The 17,438-nt window shown below is 35.4% G+C and overlaps 1 protein-coding gene across 1 annotated transcript in view; it reads left to right on the forward strand.

Moving 5' to 3' along the window:
- The window catches only part of LOC117787162 (collagen alpha-1(XVIII) chain), a 65,025-nt gene extending 52,047 nt beyond the window's left edge, over positions 1-12,978 (forward strand). The window contains exons 13-24 of the mRNA XM_034625609.1: positions 166-384; positions 2,526-2,603; positions 2,662-2,911; positions 4,509-4,684; positions 4,786-4,878; positions 7,675-7,797; positions 8,539-8,565; positions 9,137-9,151; positions 9,533-9,663; positions 10,157-10,336; positions 11,049-11,273; positions 11,446-12,978. Of these exons, the coding sequence (XP_034481500.1) occupies positions 166-384; positions 2,526-2,603; positions 2,662-2,911; positions 4,509-4,684; positions 4,786-4,878; positions 7,675-7,797; positions 8,539-8,565; positions 9,137-9,151; positions 9,533-9,663; positions 10,157-10,336; positions 11,049-11,273; positions 11,446-11,530 (1,602 nt within the window). The 3' untranslated portion in view covers positions 11,531-12,978. The remainder of the gene's footprint in view (positions 1-165; positions 385-2,525; positions 2,604-2,661; positions 2,912-4,508; positions 4,685-4,785; positions 4,879-7,674; positions 7,798-8,538; positions 8,566-9,136; positions 9,152-9,532; positions 9,664-10,156; positions 10,337-11,048; positions 11,274-11,445) is intronic.
- Positions 12,979-17,438: the final 4,460 nt, after the last annotated feature.

Genomic DNA, 17,438 nt, shown 5'->3' on the forward strand with positions numbered 1-17,438 from the left:
TTCAAAATGAGTTTGAATTGAATTTTTGCCCGACGACAAAACGTTTGAAATTGAGTTTTACGGCCAAATTAGGCGTGAGTGTGCCCTCTTGGGCATATACCGTATATTTAATACCGTAAATCATTTTACACACATTTCTCTGGTCTGCTTTAAATCGTCCAACAGGGTCACAAAGGTGCTCACGGACCCGCCGGACCCAAGGGTGAGCCCGGTGCCCCAGGCCTACCCGGACTGGCAGGACAACCCGGCGATGGCAACGGCACCAAAGGCGAACGCGGCGAGAAAGGAGAGAAGGGAATGCGTGGCAGAAGAGGAGGCAGTGGCGCAGCTGGACCAATTGGACCACCTGGCAAACCTGGACCCACTGGTGATATTGGACACTCGGTGAGTAACTCGTAACTTTATTTGCATCCATATTCATGAATCGGAAGCAACTTTCATATGCTTTCGCCCCATTGTTTGTGTCCTTGTATTGCTCGGTAAAGTTCACTTATAATTCAGACGGTTGTGTTTTTGGCCAGAATCGCGAGCTAGACGGCCAGACATCAAATGCGAAACAAGTGGCGGAAACAACTTGGCGAAATAAACTCAAACGAAAAGTATTTTAAGTGCATTTTCATCACGGTTATTCAGGGCGCTCAGCCGGCTCGCCAGTTTGCCAGTTTGCCAGCTTGTAGGTTTGCCGCGATTCCAATTGCAGTTTCCCCTAGAATTTCACTTGCAACCATTATTCCGCAATAACGGCGGCAACAACAACAACAACAACAATGACTACAATGGAAGTCATATGAAGGCAAAGTTTGCTTTTGATTTTGCGCTTCTGCCAACTGGCAACGTTTACCGCCTCTCGAAATCAAAGTCAAGCAACGTATTTACATGAGTTTCGGCACAGAAATGAAGCCAAACGAAAGTTTGACTCAATTTCTGGCCGAAACCAGGGCCAACAACAATGCATTGCGACTCCCAAATTGTTGCACTCTAAACTGCCAAAGTTTTAGTCGTTTTGTCGCTTTTGGACAGAGTTCAATTCGGTTTTATTTCACAGTTAGTTAGTTGAGCAAAAAAATAAAAACCAAGAAATAATCATTATTTTAAAAGGTTTTTTTTTATACTCAAAAATAATGATTATTTGATGAGTTTTTTTTCTTTTGCTCAAAAATAATCATTATTTCGTAAGTGAAATTATAAAAATCGTGAATTTGAAGATCATGCTGGAATTGCATAGATTACCCTTAAAGAAAAATAATGGAAAATATCACGCTCTTTCAAAGTGACTACAAGTGAATGATTTTATCAATAAAAAAAAATAAATAAATAAATAGTTCCAGGGTATTTAGACACATATTTAAGCACATTATTTTATGCTAATAAGGTCAATGGCTATTTATTAAAAATACTTGAAAACAGCAAGAACAAAAATAAAACAACAACACACAAATTTTCATATATATTTATTGAATAGATACTCCATATGTGATAAGAAACTTGTAGCATTCATCTCAATCAGAAAAATTTTAAATTTTGAAAACTTAGTTGTTTTAATTTGTGCCTACAATGCTGATAAGAAGAACTGTATTGACATTGAAATAGTTTCTTCTGGAGGTCATGATCCTCATTTATAGAGATACGAAGACACGAGTTTCATCAGCAAAAAAACCCATTGGTCTTCGCTTTGCTATAAATTTTGACTGTAGAATTCGATTCGAACTCAGTTGAATTTCGCTAATCAAAGTACTTCCATCTAATTTAAAGATGTCTCCCAAGAAGTGCCTAGTTTTATTCTTATGGGCCTGTTGCTTTGTTGTTGGTATTACTATTACTAAACATCGTTATGTAACCATAAAACCACGATGAGTGCAATGATTTTTAAGGTGGTGCTGATGGACGTTTAAAATTCTAATGAAATGTTAACAAGAACCGATAACATATATATGTTAATCCATTTCAATAAAATTTGTATTACTCCTATGACTTATTCTTTGAAACTTTCAACTTTAACAGCCCAAAAGAGTATCTGTGTCTTCATAAATGTAAATGTGTAATCGGAAACAAATATAAGCATATTAAAGCGTCTTAAAAAAGTAGAAGTGCTAATTACCGAGAGTAGTTGCCAACACGAACAAAAACAAAACCCAAGAAGAGAAAGCTAAAGTAAACACAGTGAAGGAAACGCCATATTTCACTGACTAAGTATATAAAGAAAATATTATATCTGGTGTCAAATTAGATTACATATTTATCTTCAGAATTTTTTTATTTGTGATTAGATACTTGTAGCATTTTATCTCAATCAGAAAATGTGTATTTATTATATGTGTGTATTATGATTTTTTCAAATACAATTATTTATAATAATATGTATAAAATATATTTACTTTAAATATGAATTTAAGCATATTAAGATCTGACAAATATACTTAGTTTTAGAAAGCGTCCTTTTTTTATCAGTGTATTAGCAATCATTAGCCGCTAGGATTCTTCTCATAATTTTTTTGTCAAATACATTAACTTTTTGGAAATTTCAGGGACGTCCTGGAGCGACTGGACCCAAGGGTGACATGGGCATGAAAGGTGTCAAAGGCGATGCCGGTGGACGTGAAGGAGTAAGTTTTAATAAGCACTACAAACAATTGTCGATATAAATATGTTCTGCTCTCTCAGGCAAAGGGTGAGAAGGGAGACAGGGGCAGTGATGGACGCGATGGTTTGCCAGGACCACCTGGTTTACCTGCGTCAAGTGGTGGCGGTGATGGTGATGGCAGTGGAGTGCAGTATATACCAATGCCAGGTCCACCCGGACCGCCTGGACCACCAGGTATGCCAGGATTATCGATCACTGGACCAAAAGGCGAAGCCGGCATGGATTCACGTGGTAGCTTCTTTGGAGATGCCTCCTACTACGGTCGACCAGGTGAGCAAGAAATCCGAAAAGTAAATACAAGTTTACATTGTATATACATACATACATCCATATACATGTACATATATGTATAGTTAGGTGCCCGAACCTGTGCCATAAATCATAACTGTACATATATATTTACACTCGCACACACATACGTACATATACAAGTACATAAGTATGTAGCATTAAACCCATGCCAACAAACAAATCAAATCAATTCCAAATCATTCTGTATTATACTCGCAATCAAGGTGCGCGCTCATCTTTAGACGAACTTAAAGCCCTCCGAGAGCTGCAAGATCTGCGCGATAGACCCGATGGCACAGCTGGTAAACCATCAAATACCAAAAATCAATTCAAGTCAAAGTCACCACAAATTATTCTTTCAGTATTGCATGAATTCTCTTTAAATTCTTTCTTCATATCTTATTTATTTACATATGTATATGTATGTGTATATGAGAATGTATTGTACTATATGTAGGGTATATTTACATTTCACACATCATATTCGTATTAGCATTGGCATGCCAAAAAAAAAAAAAAACAGAATACTTTACATCGTTCTGGGAACGGGACCATTATTTGCACATCATCATCATCTCATTTACCGTTAATGAAGTACCTGTAAACACTGTGTTTACCATTTTTACATAGTCATGCATTCAACAACAACAAAAACAACAACGGCAATAAACAAAACGCTCACAGCAAAAATATACTACAAACACACATATAAGTAATTCGTAGATTATAGCCTATTGCTCGACTGAAATATACTCTGATAATAAATATAAAAATCTATACATTTATTTAATAATTCAATTACTCTATTACAATCGTAAAAAATGTAAATGTTTATAGCAAGCAACAAAATATAGTAATTTTAATTTCTTAATATCTATCTCAATATTGAAGCCATTTAAATGGTTGCAAAAAATATAAGATTTATTATTATTTTATAATTTGTCAACTTACAAAATTCTCAAAATAGCGCAAGATATAAAACTTCTGATTTACATTTATTTTTTTTGTCTTTCTGAGCAAGAAACTTCTTGCAAGCAGTCATCAAAAGCAGTCCGTTTTTTAAATACAAGCAGTGCGCTTAATTCAAACACTGTGCTCTGCTTACTCCGGTCACTCTCTTAGAAATGCAATCAACAGAGCTTTTGCTGTTGATCAAGAATATAAATATAGGCTAATTTATCAAAGAATGTCTTCCTTTGCCTTTATCATATAGTTTTAATAATTTTTCATCAAGCACAGTTATATGTTTTTATCTATGTATCTTTAAATAGATCACTATAGATTGAGAGAGAATTCTTTTGTTTGTGTTTATTTTGAGCAATCGTATTTTGTAGAGTTAGTATATAAATGAAAATTGCATTTGTCAATTTAAAAAATGTTTTGTATTTTCTCTAGTCTATATTTCAAATATGTATCATTTGCAAGACTTGAAAAATGTTATTAGCTTGAATACTAATATATTGAAGTCGTTAATGTATTAAAATTACTTATCATGGCGCACAGATTCAAATGCAAAGATGCAAGTACAATTCGCAATTGATGTTTAACACGCATGTCTTGAAATCATCATTTTCAGAGCCACCTCGTCAGACGGCCCACTCGCATAAGCAAGAGGAGTACCCTGCCATTGCCATGGGAATGGGAATGGGCATGGGAGAAGGCGAGGAGTTGCCATACTATTCCGCATCATCATCGAATATGAGAATCGTGCCAGGTGCAGTCACCTTCCAAAACATTGAAGAAATGACAAAGGTGAGTAGTCTACTACTTATACCGTAACATAGCATCACATTCGGCCAAGAGTTTTCTTTAGCACACACACTCATTTAAATATTTTGGTATCTCCTCCATAGAAATCGGCTTTCAGCCCACCGGGAACCCTGGCGTACATAACCGAGGAGGAGGCGATGCTTGTGCGCGTCAACAAGGGCTGGCAATACATAGCGGTAAGTGGAGGCATCTGCCTAGGATTGGGTTACGATTAGGACTCTGAGTTGGGGTTTGATTTCTGAATCCCAAGCAAACAATAGCGTCGCTGTGCGTGCGTTTTTAAATGTCAAATATGGCAAACAAAAAGTCGTTGGCGGACGCTATTATTTTATAGGGTTCTTTGCCTTTGAACTCGCCCCCTCTTCATTTATCCATTTCTATGTACGAGTATTATGAAAATATGGCTTGGCAAAACAAAACACACAAAACAAAACAATACAAAGCAAAACAAAACAAAAACAGAATGAAATAAAATGCATATAAAAATAGGAGGCAGTGTTCAGTTTCAGGCGAAATTCACATACATACTATATGTTTGTTTATTTTTTATTTGTTGATTCTTGTATTTTTTTTTTTTTTTGGCCATAAAATAAGGTTTGTTTGGCATTGTCCTTGTCTTGGCTGCTTTTTTATTTGCACATTAAATGTTGCAGACGTTCTGACTGATTGCCAATGGATGGGCAACATGTTCCGATACGTGTGTGTGTCGTTATTCAATTATATTGACTCGCGCCTGTCTTTTCGTCCTTTTCCCTGCGAGCAAGTTAACGATACAACGCAGATTCCAAGTCAAGAGAAAGTGCCGTGTTTAACTGGTATTGGACGGACAGACAATTCAAGTCAAGTCAACCTACACTGAAACAAAAAATGTTCGAAAATCCATATTTTGTTCTTAAAACTAAAAATTTTGGTCTAAGAAATGCGTTGAGAACATAAAATTTGTAGATTAAAAAAAAACACATTTTGGACCAGGTTCTTATTTTAAGAAAACATGTTTTTAAAATTAAAATACAAAAATTTTTAAATTATTTATTAAATTTATAATGTTTTATTTTTTTTAATTTTGACTTTTATACATTTTATTCTGTTTTGTCTTCGTAATTTTATTTCTCTTACCAAAGCGCCACGGGCCCATCATTTGTTTTATATGAAATAGTACATACTTTCCTAACAATTTTAGATTTTAATTCTTGTATTAAGAACTTTGAATTTTTAGATTAATATTCTTAGTATTAGTAATATGGTCTTAAAATGTTTTTATTTTAACAACAAAATTATTAAGATGGATGTTCTTGATTTTAAAAGTTGCTCCTTTTTTTCAGTGTACCTGCTAGAAGACATTCCGTCAGTCAATCAGTCAGTCAGTCAGTCAGCATCTGTGCTGCTAAAAAACCTTTATTGACAAAGACTAAAACATGCATACAATATGCCTCGAAAACCAATCCCAACCCCATCTCCAGCCCTCTTTAGTCCCCTACTTTTTGTGTTTGCTCGTGTGCGCCATAAACTGTAACAGGAGATTAAAAATAATATTAAACGGAAATGGAATATTTTATTTAGACTACGTTCTTTGAGCAGACATCAGAATGTTGGAACCAGATTTGCAATTGCAGTCACCATTGCCAATTAATCTTGCCAAAAACCAATTGAAATTGAAGTTGGAACACTTTTTGGCAATTTGTGTATGAGGGCTAAAACTTATGCACAAATTACACGCAAAATTGAACCATTTTCAAATAGCTTGTTACCCATTTAAGTGGCCACAATTTGTGAGCATGGCAAAGCAATAGATTTTGGGTGGTTGGAGCGTGGGGGAAGGTATTCCATATTCCCCCCCCCCTTGGGCAGAGTTTTATTAAAAACCATTGTATGATTTTTTGGGGGCGCCTGATTGTGCAGACTACTCTCCGCATACAATACATATTCAGAAAACTGCTCAAGATTCGATTTCCGCTTCCGTTGTTGCAATCACAAAGCCAATACTTATACCCAGACAGCTCACAGGCACAGCAGGAGCTCTGGGCGTGGTCCTGCCTCAATCCATAGTTGCCTCCCCTAGCAACAGTCAACTGGTAACTGGTAGCTGGTAACTGGTAGCTGGTAACTGCTAACTGTGACTGGCATGTGCATAGCTTCTATAATGGAAATGAAATTGTCCTGATATTAAGAGAGGGACTGGAAGACAAATTCTATGCCTTTGACGGCAACATTTAAATACTTTTGGCAACAACCCTCCCAAATAATGTGGGTAAATCAAGCGAAAGCTCTTCTGCACTGCTGTTTCGGGCGTATTTTTCTTAGCCGGAGCCAGCATCCGGCAGTCTAAGCCGTAAAGTTCTCTTCCTGGTACTCGCAGTTGCAACATCAATGGTGACTTTCTCGCCCTAATTAGATTCCAGTACACGAGTCGACTACTTAAAGTTCAAAATAGTAATTAAAACTTTTGTCAGACGGCGGCAAAGAAATGCGCACAGTGATTCGCGACCTACTTTTCGCTCAACAAAAAAAGTATAAGGGTAGATATTATGACAGGTATTATTTAATTTACAATTTAATATGAGTATTTAACAACGGACAGAAACAACAGACTGACAAGCTGAAAATATAGTCATACTTTCTACTTCTAATTGAATAAATGAAAACATTTTATTTAGCCGACAGTTTTAGTTCGAACTGTTGATGAATCCTTTTTCAGTTCTTATTGGAACTACGCAAATAGTGTGGGACCTGGCTATTCCATGATAATATATATTTAAAATATATTTTAGAATATTTATATTTTAATGTTGTTGGTTTGAGCTCTAGATTTGAACTGACGAAACTAAGAGTGTTCTCCAAGTAACATGTGTATTTCGGAATCACATGAATAACATTGCTATCCCGTTCTTACAACAGTTTTTAAAATTACAATCTCAATGAAATTTTTTGTATATGATATTTAATGCTAATGTTTTGAAAACAAATCCTTTCAGCTGGGCACACTGGTGCCAATTGCAACGCCAGCACCGCCCACCACAGTGGCACCATCATTGCGATTTGACTTGCAATCGAAAAACCTGCTAAATAGTCCACCTCCATTGCTCAACACACCAACGGTAAGTGCCCGAATTATAAATTTCGTCCCTAAAAGAAAAATAAAATATACACTGGTGGGCATCAGTATTTTGACAAAAGTATGAGGAAAATTTACTCATAATTTGAACTTACTTCATGTACATTTTGTTATTAGTGAAATGGTCATTTGAATTCCGTTTAAATGATACAAAAATTTCCTTAACCCATTAAGTACCCATTGAATATTTTCAATTTATGTAAAAATCTACTTTTTGACTTTTTCCCTAGGGCTTAAACAAAAATGTTTTGATGCATAAAGTTTCTCCAAACAATTCTAATAGTGACAGCAAAAAAAATTTTCTTTGCTTATATTTATTATGATTGAAGTAAGTTCAAATTATGAGTAAATCATACTTTTGTCAAAATACTTATGCCTATCAGTGTACAAAATAACTATTTTAACTCTCTCTAATAATGAAAGTGGTGCTTGTGTAGGTGTATTTTAATATTAGTAATCAATCTTCAACCATTTGTAAAAAATATTTCAATTAGTATAGATTTTGATGCATAAGCACCACTGTTATGTAATACAAAAAAAAACACATAAAATGAGCTTGAACAAAAACTTGAATAACATTCATAAAATACACCACACTCATATGATAACAATAAAAGTACACTCGATAGTTGCTAATTTTATAATTAATATATAGCAAAGAAATTAAGCAATTCAGTTAATAAACACTACTAAACCATTTATTATTAATTGTTATTAAATGCAGTTTACAACCGCGCCCGAATACGAAACGGTAATTAAATAATATATCTCACATTTAAACACACTTACACACATTAAATCATAAAAAAATTCACTATTCGCAAATCGAATTAACGCATCTCTTGCTTACACACACAAACACACACACTTAAACACACAGCTCACAGACATAATAAATAATCCGATTTTGGTTTGGTTTGGTCAATGAAAACGTTTCTAATTAGAGCAAATTGCATTTTGAGTTCAGAGTTCTGTAATGTTCTGAAACGTGAAACCAATTTGTGTGTTCGTGTATTCGTAGTTTAATTATACTTTTCTGGATTTCAATTGTTATCTGAGATATTGGTATTATTTGCTTAGTCAAATTCTATGTCAGTTATTCGCTTTTTTTGCCTAAGTGTTTCATTTACTATTCGTTACTCAACTCAATAAGACCTTTATAAGACAAAATAGCAAGAGTTGAGCGCTTTTTGTGTACAATTTAAAATTACCAAACGTAAAAGAGCAAATATAATTTTTAAATTTTCAATTGTTTGTACCTATTCTTACGCTTTCGTCGTCGTCGTCTATGAAATTTTTGGAACAACAAATACCCCTCTCAGTGGTATCCGCGCATGGTGAGTTTCCCCCCTTTCCACCCTTCAGAGAGCAATTATAAGCATACCAAGCGGGTCTCCCTTTTAGTTTAGTATCCGGCGTGGATTTTTGTTTGTTTTCAAGTTATTCCCTTAAATTGAAATATCTTTGAAATGAAAATGCGATGCGCTGTTATCTATCTTATAATTTTTTATCATTTTATAGCTGCCCCCCAAACAAGTTGAAAGCTTCCCCATTCTTAAATTTCTTATATCAACAATTCGCAGCTATTAAATTCTATATTAATTAGATCTTAAAATGCTTGACATAAATTCCAAATTAATTTTGTTCCATATTTTCTACATTCTCCCACTCTCTTTTCTCCCCACTCTTTTCGCTGGCTTTTTGTCTCCATCTCTTAGCTTCGCGTGGCGGCCCTCAATGAGCCCTATGTTGGGGATTTACAGGGCATTCGGGGCGCGGACTTTGCCTGTTATCGTCAAGGCCGTCGTGCCGGTCTGTTGGGCACCTTCAAGGCGTTCCTTTCGTCCAGGTGAGTTATATGTATATGTATGTGTGTGTGTGTGTGTGTGTGAGTGTGGTTGATAGTGGGTGTGTCTTATCTGTCTTTAGATTTTTTTTACGCGTATTAGGGCTTGTTTTTTTATGTTTAGTTTGCCACTCTGCGTACTTTAGCCTCGCACTCGACAATTCCGAGTTTTGTCACTGGGCACCATCCGGTGGCATTTTTGGAACTCATTAACTCGAATTTAATCTAGATATTTTTGAAGCCCCGCAAAAAAAAAGATGAAAACAAAAGCCGCGAAAAACAATCTTGGGCAATTTATTTACACAGCAAAGAGAAAGAGAAAAAGCACAAAGCCCTGAATAGATGGATAAATTAATGTCACGGCTGCCAGAAAGAAAAACATAAATAAATAAATAAAGCAATATGCTGAAGTTTCTACTGCGACCTGGCTTCTGTCATACGCGCCTGACTCTGTATAAGACATCCTATTAATAGATTGCCTTTCATCCACTCATAGGGTGCAGAATCTGGACTCCATAGTGCGACCTGCCGACCGGGATCTGCCTGTGGTGAATACCCGCGGCGATGTGCTCTTTAACTCCTGGAAGGGCATCTTTAACGGACAGGGCGGATTCTTCTCGCAGGCGCCGCGAATTTACAGTTTTAGCGGAAAGAATGTCCTTACGGATCCACTATGGTAATTACATTATTCAGTTGATTTCTATATAAATCATAATATGCAAATATCACACATACTTTTTCGTTTTTTTTTTTACATTTGTAAACCGTTTTAATATGTTATTTATTGAATAATTTTAATTTGTAATTCTCTTAAACGATTCTTGATTAACTTGATTATTAACTATTATTCAAGTTTTTACTTTACTAATTTAGGTCTGACTGGCCTTTTTCTGGGGTTTCTCCTTTCCTAGCATAGATTGTTGAACCCATTCTTATAATTTTGATCTCCCCCAAACTATCTAAAATTTTCACTCCTCATTAAATTTTAAAATTTAAACTGTCAACTCATTGTCATTTTTAAATATAAATGAGTTATTAAATTTAACTTTACAATATTGAATACCCCAACAAAATTTTAGGTAAAATTTTAGCCTTTAAATTGTCAACTTTAATCATTTTGAAATTATTTATTATTAAATTTATTATTGCAAATTTGAGTTCTAAGTATTAAAATGTTAAGAACTAAATTGTCATTCTCTAAATTATTTTTTTGTTATAATTTAACTTTTATCATATTTGATTATCCTAATATTTACTTAAGTCTGTATGTTGGCTTATTTTTTTAAAAATAATATATTTATTTATTTATTGAACACGCTTGTGTCAAGATCATGAGTGCTGGCTGATTAAAAATAAATAATAAATAAATGTTTGTCACTTGAATACAGGCCGCTCAGACTGGTCTGGCATGGTTCTCTGCCGAATGGAGAGCGCTCCATGGACACCTACTGCGATGCCTGGCACTCGAGTTCCCATGAGAAGTTCGGCTATGCCAGCAACCTATTGGGCAACAAGCTGCTCGATCAGGAGCGTCAACCGTGCGATGGCAAATTGATTGTGCTCTGTGTGGAGGCGCTGTCACAGGATCGGCGGAAAAAGCGTGACCTCAGCAGGTGAGACAGAGAGATAGATGGAGAGAGAGAGAGAGGAAAGGTGGTGGCAACAGGGCTGGGGAGGGAGGATAATAAAAGCAATGAAATGCTTACACGTGTAGTATTGATTTGGCATTAACTTTTTATGGTGCTCACCACGCACCAAATGAAACTTTGCTCATTACATTCACAGTCACAGTCACAGTTCTGGTCACAGCGAACTGGAGTTCAGCACGGCCGAGGAGTACGGCGAATATTTAGACAATTTACTGCTGTAAGACGCGCACCTCGAGAGCACCCAGCAACCCTGAAGAACGAGTGGCGGGAGCAGGAACGGGAACGGGAACGGTAACTGGAACTGTAGCGAGAATGTTCGCAATATATAAATAGCAAGACCATTGTCATTACAAATACCATTACAACACAGTCACAGCCACAGCCATACACTCACTCACAAAAGTATACACTTACACTCACACAACATTACATTAAATGTAAACGTAAATCATGGCCATGCATATAATCAGCGAATTCCAAACTAAAACCAAAAAATACTCAAGTAAGCGACGAATGGACGGATAAACAATTGCATAGTAAAATACGAGTACATATAAACGAGTACTAGTACTCATAAATAATTATTGATAAATAGGTTGATAATATATAATATATATATATATATATAATTTGTATAATCTATAATCTGTAATTTGTAATATTCTTTTGTTCAGACAGGCAACAAAAAAGAACTTTTGTATTCGTAGTTGTAGCCACTAAACTAAGCTAATTTTGTAATTTAGTCACAGCGAAGGCAAAGGCCGTTTAGGTTAGTCTCGATAAGAACTTGAAGAAAACTATCAATATTGAGGCCAAGCGAACCAACCAACCAACCAACCAACCAATTAATTCTTCTTCTGACAGCATACTTACTGGCCAAATTAGACTCCTATCTCCATTGTATGTAGATGCAGCCGAGGATCGAAGCGAAGATACATTATCACATACGCTGTATACGTGTATAAATGTGTTTTGTCAAAGACTTCTAAATGTGTAAATGTTTAAGCTACTCGTAAACAGCAACAATAACAATAATAAAGAGAAAACAAAAAACATTTTAAGCCACCCACTCCTTCAAACCGTTTTTAACTATCGCATGCAACATTCAACATCTGACTCTAATGATAATTTTGTTTTATGCCAATTTTCTATTACCTTAAACTATGTAATAAAAATGTATCTATTATTATGTAGTCAGATTTTCTACATTGAAATACTCGTTGTTAGAAGTGTAAAACCTTTTTTATATGAACGCAACTTAATTATATTTGGCAGTAAAATGCAATAACAAATACATATGCACACACACATACACACGTATGCATATGTTTGTAATGTAACTTATTGTAATTCTAGTACGAATACTTAATGGTTAACTCAATTACGAGTACTTCAACGAGTGCTTGCAACATTCTAGTTAGTTATACATACATATGCACATACATATTCACATTGTATGTCCGAGTATGTATTTTCTTTTGCATTTAATTAATGCATTTCCACATACAATTTTGTAATGTAATTAATTGTAATTGTAATACCGACTAAGCGTATAATTTTATTTAAAAAAAAAAAACTTACACAAATTGGGTCGCAGTTAGTCCCAAGAAGCTACATACACATAGTCTATAAGTATATTAAATACATACATACATTTGAATGATGCAAATAACTATATTTAGTGAAATCAAAATGAATACTTAAAGCCCTCTAGTCCTAAGTCGAATACTTCTATGCAGATAGAAAAAATATACATAAACAACAAAAAACAAAACAAAACAACAAATAATAAAACTATCAGAAATATGATAAATAATATGAAATAAAAATTAAATTATCAAAGCCACCAACAAGTTGTTTAGTTTATTGAAAGTGTAAAATTAAGTCTTTGGAAATGGAAATATAGCCAAAGATACCTTCAGAGATGCTCCTAATGAGTATCATCATCAAAGTTTCATAACCTCGTACCTATCTTTCCGTACACCCTGTTTTTATACCCGATACTTAAAAAATAAGTAAAAGGGTATATTGTGTTCGTTGAAATGTATGTAACAGGGAGAAAGAGACATCTTCGATCCTAGAAAGTATATATATTCTTGATCAGCACCAACAGCCGAGTCGATATAGCCCTGTGAGTCTGTTCGTCCGTCCGTCTGTCCGTCTGTCCGTCTGTCCGTCTGTCCGTCTGTCTGTCTGTCTGTCTGTCTGTCCGTCTGTCCGTCTGTCTGTCTGTCTGTCTGTCTGTCTGTCTGTCTGTCTGTCTGTCTGTCCGTCTGTCTGTCCGTCTGTCTGTCCGTTTGTCTGTCCGTCTGTCTGTCCGCCTGTCTGTCTGTTAGTCTGTCTGTCCGTCCGTGTGATCCTAGACCTCAGATTTCAGAGACTATAACTGATAGAGATACCAAACTTTCACACGCAGATCCCAAAGGCGTTGAAGCAGGTCAAGTTTGTTTTAAATTTTTTACACGCCCCCTTCCGCGCCCGTAAATTGCGAAAAATCGTCTGTTTGTCTGTATAAACAAAAGGATCTCAGAGACACACAGATTTCTATAAGTTTGTTTCAATTTTAAGCCACGCCCCCCTCCGCCCCGCAAATCACGGGGCTTTTTTATGGTAAGACTTTTTATGGTAAGATTATACGTTTTTTATGGTAATAAACGTTATCTATTAATATTATATCTTGTTCCACTGAATCGAATCAAAATCGGACAAGTCGAACAGCAGTTATGGCGAATTAATGTTTCTAAAGTAATACAAGTAATTTATTTAAAGTACTTTTATATATATTGAAAAAAGTAACGGGTATCCTATGGTCGGGATCTCGACTATAGGCTATCCCACTTGTTCTATCTGTAAATCTTAAAATTAAATAGAAAATAACTAACTTGGCAAATTTATTCCTTTCCTGGAATACTAGCACGTAATTGAAGTTTTCACAAAGCTGTCTACGTTAAGAAATTACTTTGATCAATATTTCTTATTTAGTTTTAAATCAATTTTCATTTTCATTTAAAATTCCGCACTAGGCACAGTCACAACACAAAGTAATGCTTCTTTTTCTCCATCTCCATTTCATTTCATTTGAGGTTGTTTTTTTTTTTTGTCTGTGCACCGCACGTTTGATTACCAATTTAAATAATTTTTCACTTGAATTAAACCAAATGATTTCAAACAGAGAAAGCGCCATAAAATGCCGAATTCAGTGTAGCACGAACTCAGTGTTGGTCCATTGATGCTTTATGAATTTCAATGGCAGACAGTATAGTTTCGCCGGCATCTGCGAATGCGGTTTGGTCGCTACAAATGATACTCGATATCGATACAGTTACAGATACAGATATAGCCACAGACAATGCAATAGATGGAGATACAGAACGCTGTTTTAAGGTAGCCAAAAAACAGACTGACAATCGGCAATCGACAATGGACAGATAAACAAATAAACAAGCCGATGAAACAGGAAAAGCCAACAATTGCGATTACGTTTGTGATTGGGATTGGGATTGGGTTGGCGATAGGGATTCAAATTGTGACTGCGAGTCGGAGTCAAAGTCAGCCACTTAGGCCCAAAGCAATCAAACCAGATGAGCTGAATGAAATTTTAATTTAATGAATGAATACGAAATGTTTTTTTATTAGTTGATTAGCTTCAAGAAGTCTGGATTCCATGTGGCCGTTGTGCCTTTCAGCGAAACCAAACAGATTCCGACCAAAAACCAAAATCGTAAATCTGAATCGACCTTTTGTCATTAAGTAAAGCACAACAAAGACACAAACTTATTATAAAAGTAACTAAATTTGTTGCTCAAAGACGATTGCATTTTCACTTTTCAATTATAAGACTTGCCATTTGCCGGTTTCCCAGTTTTTCGGTTTCAAGTTTTTGCGGGTACTCGAAAAACTTTTAAATTCCGAGTGCGCCTGACAATGTCATTCATCATAACACGTTTAGCCGTGAGCTTATTAGATTCCACTTTTGTACCCAGGCGCGTTTACAAGTTTCTCTGCTTGTTTTCTGTTTTCCTTTTCATTTTCCTCATTCCTACTTTTCTCGTTTTCTTTTTTATTGGGAGCAAAACACAAGTTGTTCTCCAAGCCACACACAAGTTACGCATTTGGCATCCTAAAGAAGTTTCTTCTCTTATTTGGCGATTGTGAGTGTGTGAGTGTGTGTGTGTGTGTGTGTGTGAGTGTGACTGTGGGTTTCGTATGTGAGGGCAACATACACACACACACACTCACGTGCATACATATGTCACGAATAAAAACAATTTATCATTTAGCTTATCAAGCGAGGCCTAACGTCCATTATTTTGCGGACGCTATGCGCTGAATTGTTTTTTGATGATAGCCATAGCTCCAGGCTAAACATCAGACAGTCGGACAGGGAGGCGGATAGGCGGACAGGCTGATAGGCAGACAGGCGGAAAGCAGAGGGGCAGACGGGACAAGCGAAAGCGAAAATGTAAATAGCAAAAGAAATGTCTGAGAAATGATTATTGTTCTTTTGGGTGTGAGTAAATGAGTGTGTGTATGTGTGTGTGATAGGTGTCTGTGATTTTGATTAAAATACATTTAGTTCTGCTGATACTCGTGTACCTTAACAATTGCTAACTGCATGGGTTCATAGTAAGAATTGGAATTTGAAATACCATTGCTGCCACACACACGACGTATTCCATTTTAATAACCGACTTGCTCGTCTGCGGCTCGGCCTAACGTGTAACTAAAAACCAACAATTATGCATGCCAAACCGCAGAAACCGATGCACCAGAGGCTTGGAACAGCAACAGCAACAGCAACAGCAATGGCAACGCCAGCAACAGCAGCAACAGCGGCAACGTCATCGGCGACAGCCACATCAGAATTTGCATAACTTTGTATGATTTTTCAACGGCACAACGCCACAAAATCATTCAAACATGCACTCACAGGCAAGCGTACTGCATTTGGCATTTACTGACTGCCAAATACCCTGTAAATAACATTTCAGCAAGATTCGCTATATTATGAATCTGGCAAACACATTTTTTATTTAATGTTAAGTGTTAATGTTAAATAGTGCCAAAATCTAAAATGTTTTATTTTATATTTCTAAAATAATAAAAAATTTAACCTCACAATATTTTTATATTTTTTTTGTTGATCAATAAATTTTTAGCTACGTTTATATTTAGAAAATCATCAACATTTTTCAACATTCTAATCTTAAAAATATAAAAATGACAAGCTAGAATAATTATAATTTTTACTTTACAAAATTTGTGTAAATACTATGTTGCATTTGTAGCTACAAACATTATAGTTTTTGTCAAACCTTGCTAAAATATATTTTGTTAAAATTTGTAATAATTCTTTAAATAATTAATTTTCCTTGCAAAATTTTTTTGATATTTTAGTTAATTGCTAAAGAATCACATTACAAATTTGTATGAAACCTTATTAAAATCTAGTCTACATTACTTATTATAATTATCTAAAATTTTATTTTACAGTACTTCTGCCCATTTTGACTAATCATCCTATTTGTAGCTACGCTTTGAATCCATTTATAATTTGTATTAGACAAATGTTAAAATCTTTATGAAACCCTGTAATAATTCACACAATTTATAGGTTTTTCTTTAAAATTTAGTTGTTATGTTTGGGTTTGTTATAATCAATTATAGCTATACTCGTACCGCATATATCTACGTGAAATCCCATTTCACTTTTTGGTTGAATGAAACCATAGTAAAATCTCTAATTTTCAATTTTATAATAATTGTCTTAAGCAAATTAAAATGTATCTACATTAAATATCTGCATATTTTTGTTAATCAACGCATTTAACGTAACGTAGTTGCGTTATATACCCTTTCGAGGTACGGTAAATGCAGTTATTCGCTCACACACATACATGCACCATCAGTGAGCCGTCAACATTTCAACTTGTCATGTGAGCAGAAATTTTCGCTTATACACACATACACACACACACGCACACACATACGGCAACAAGCAGCAGGATCGAGTCGAAGACGTTGTTTTTGTTGCTGCTGCTGTTGGCCTACCTTCAATTTGTCGGGCTTCAGCGGGTATTCGATATCATGCCTTTTGTTGCATACTTTGCGGCGCTGTGGTGACGGGAA

Source organism: Drosophila innubila (genome assembly GCF_004354385.1).
Source record: "Drosophila innubila isolate TH190305 chromosome 3L unlocalized genomic scaffold, UK_Dinn_1.0 0_D_3L, whole genome shotgun sequence".
Classification (NCBI taxonomy): domain Eukaryota; kingdom Metazoa; phylum Arthropoda; class Insecta; order Diptera; family Drosophilidae; genus Drosophila; species Drosophila innubila.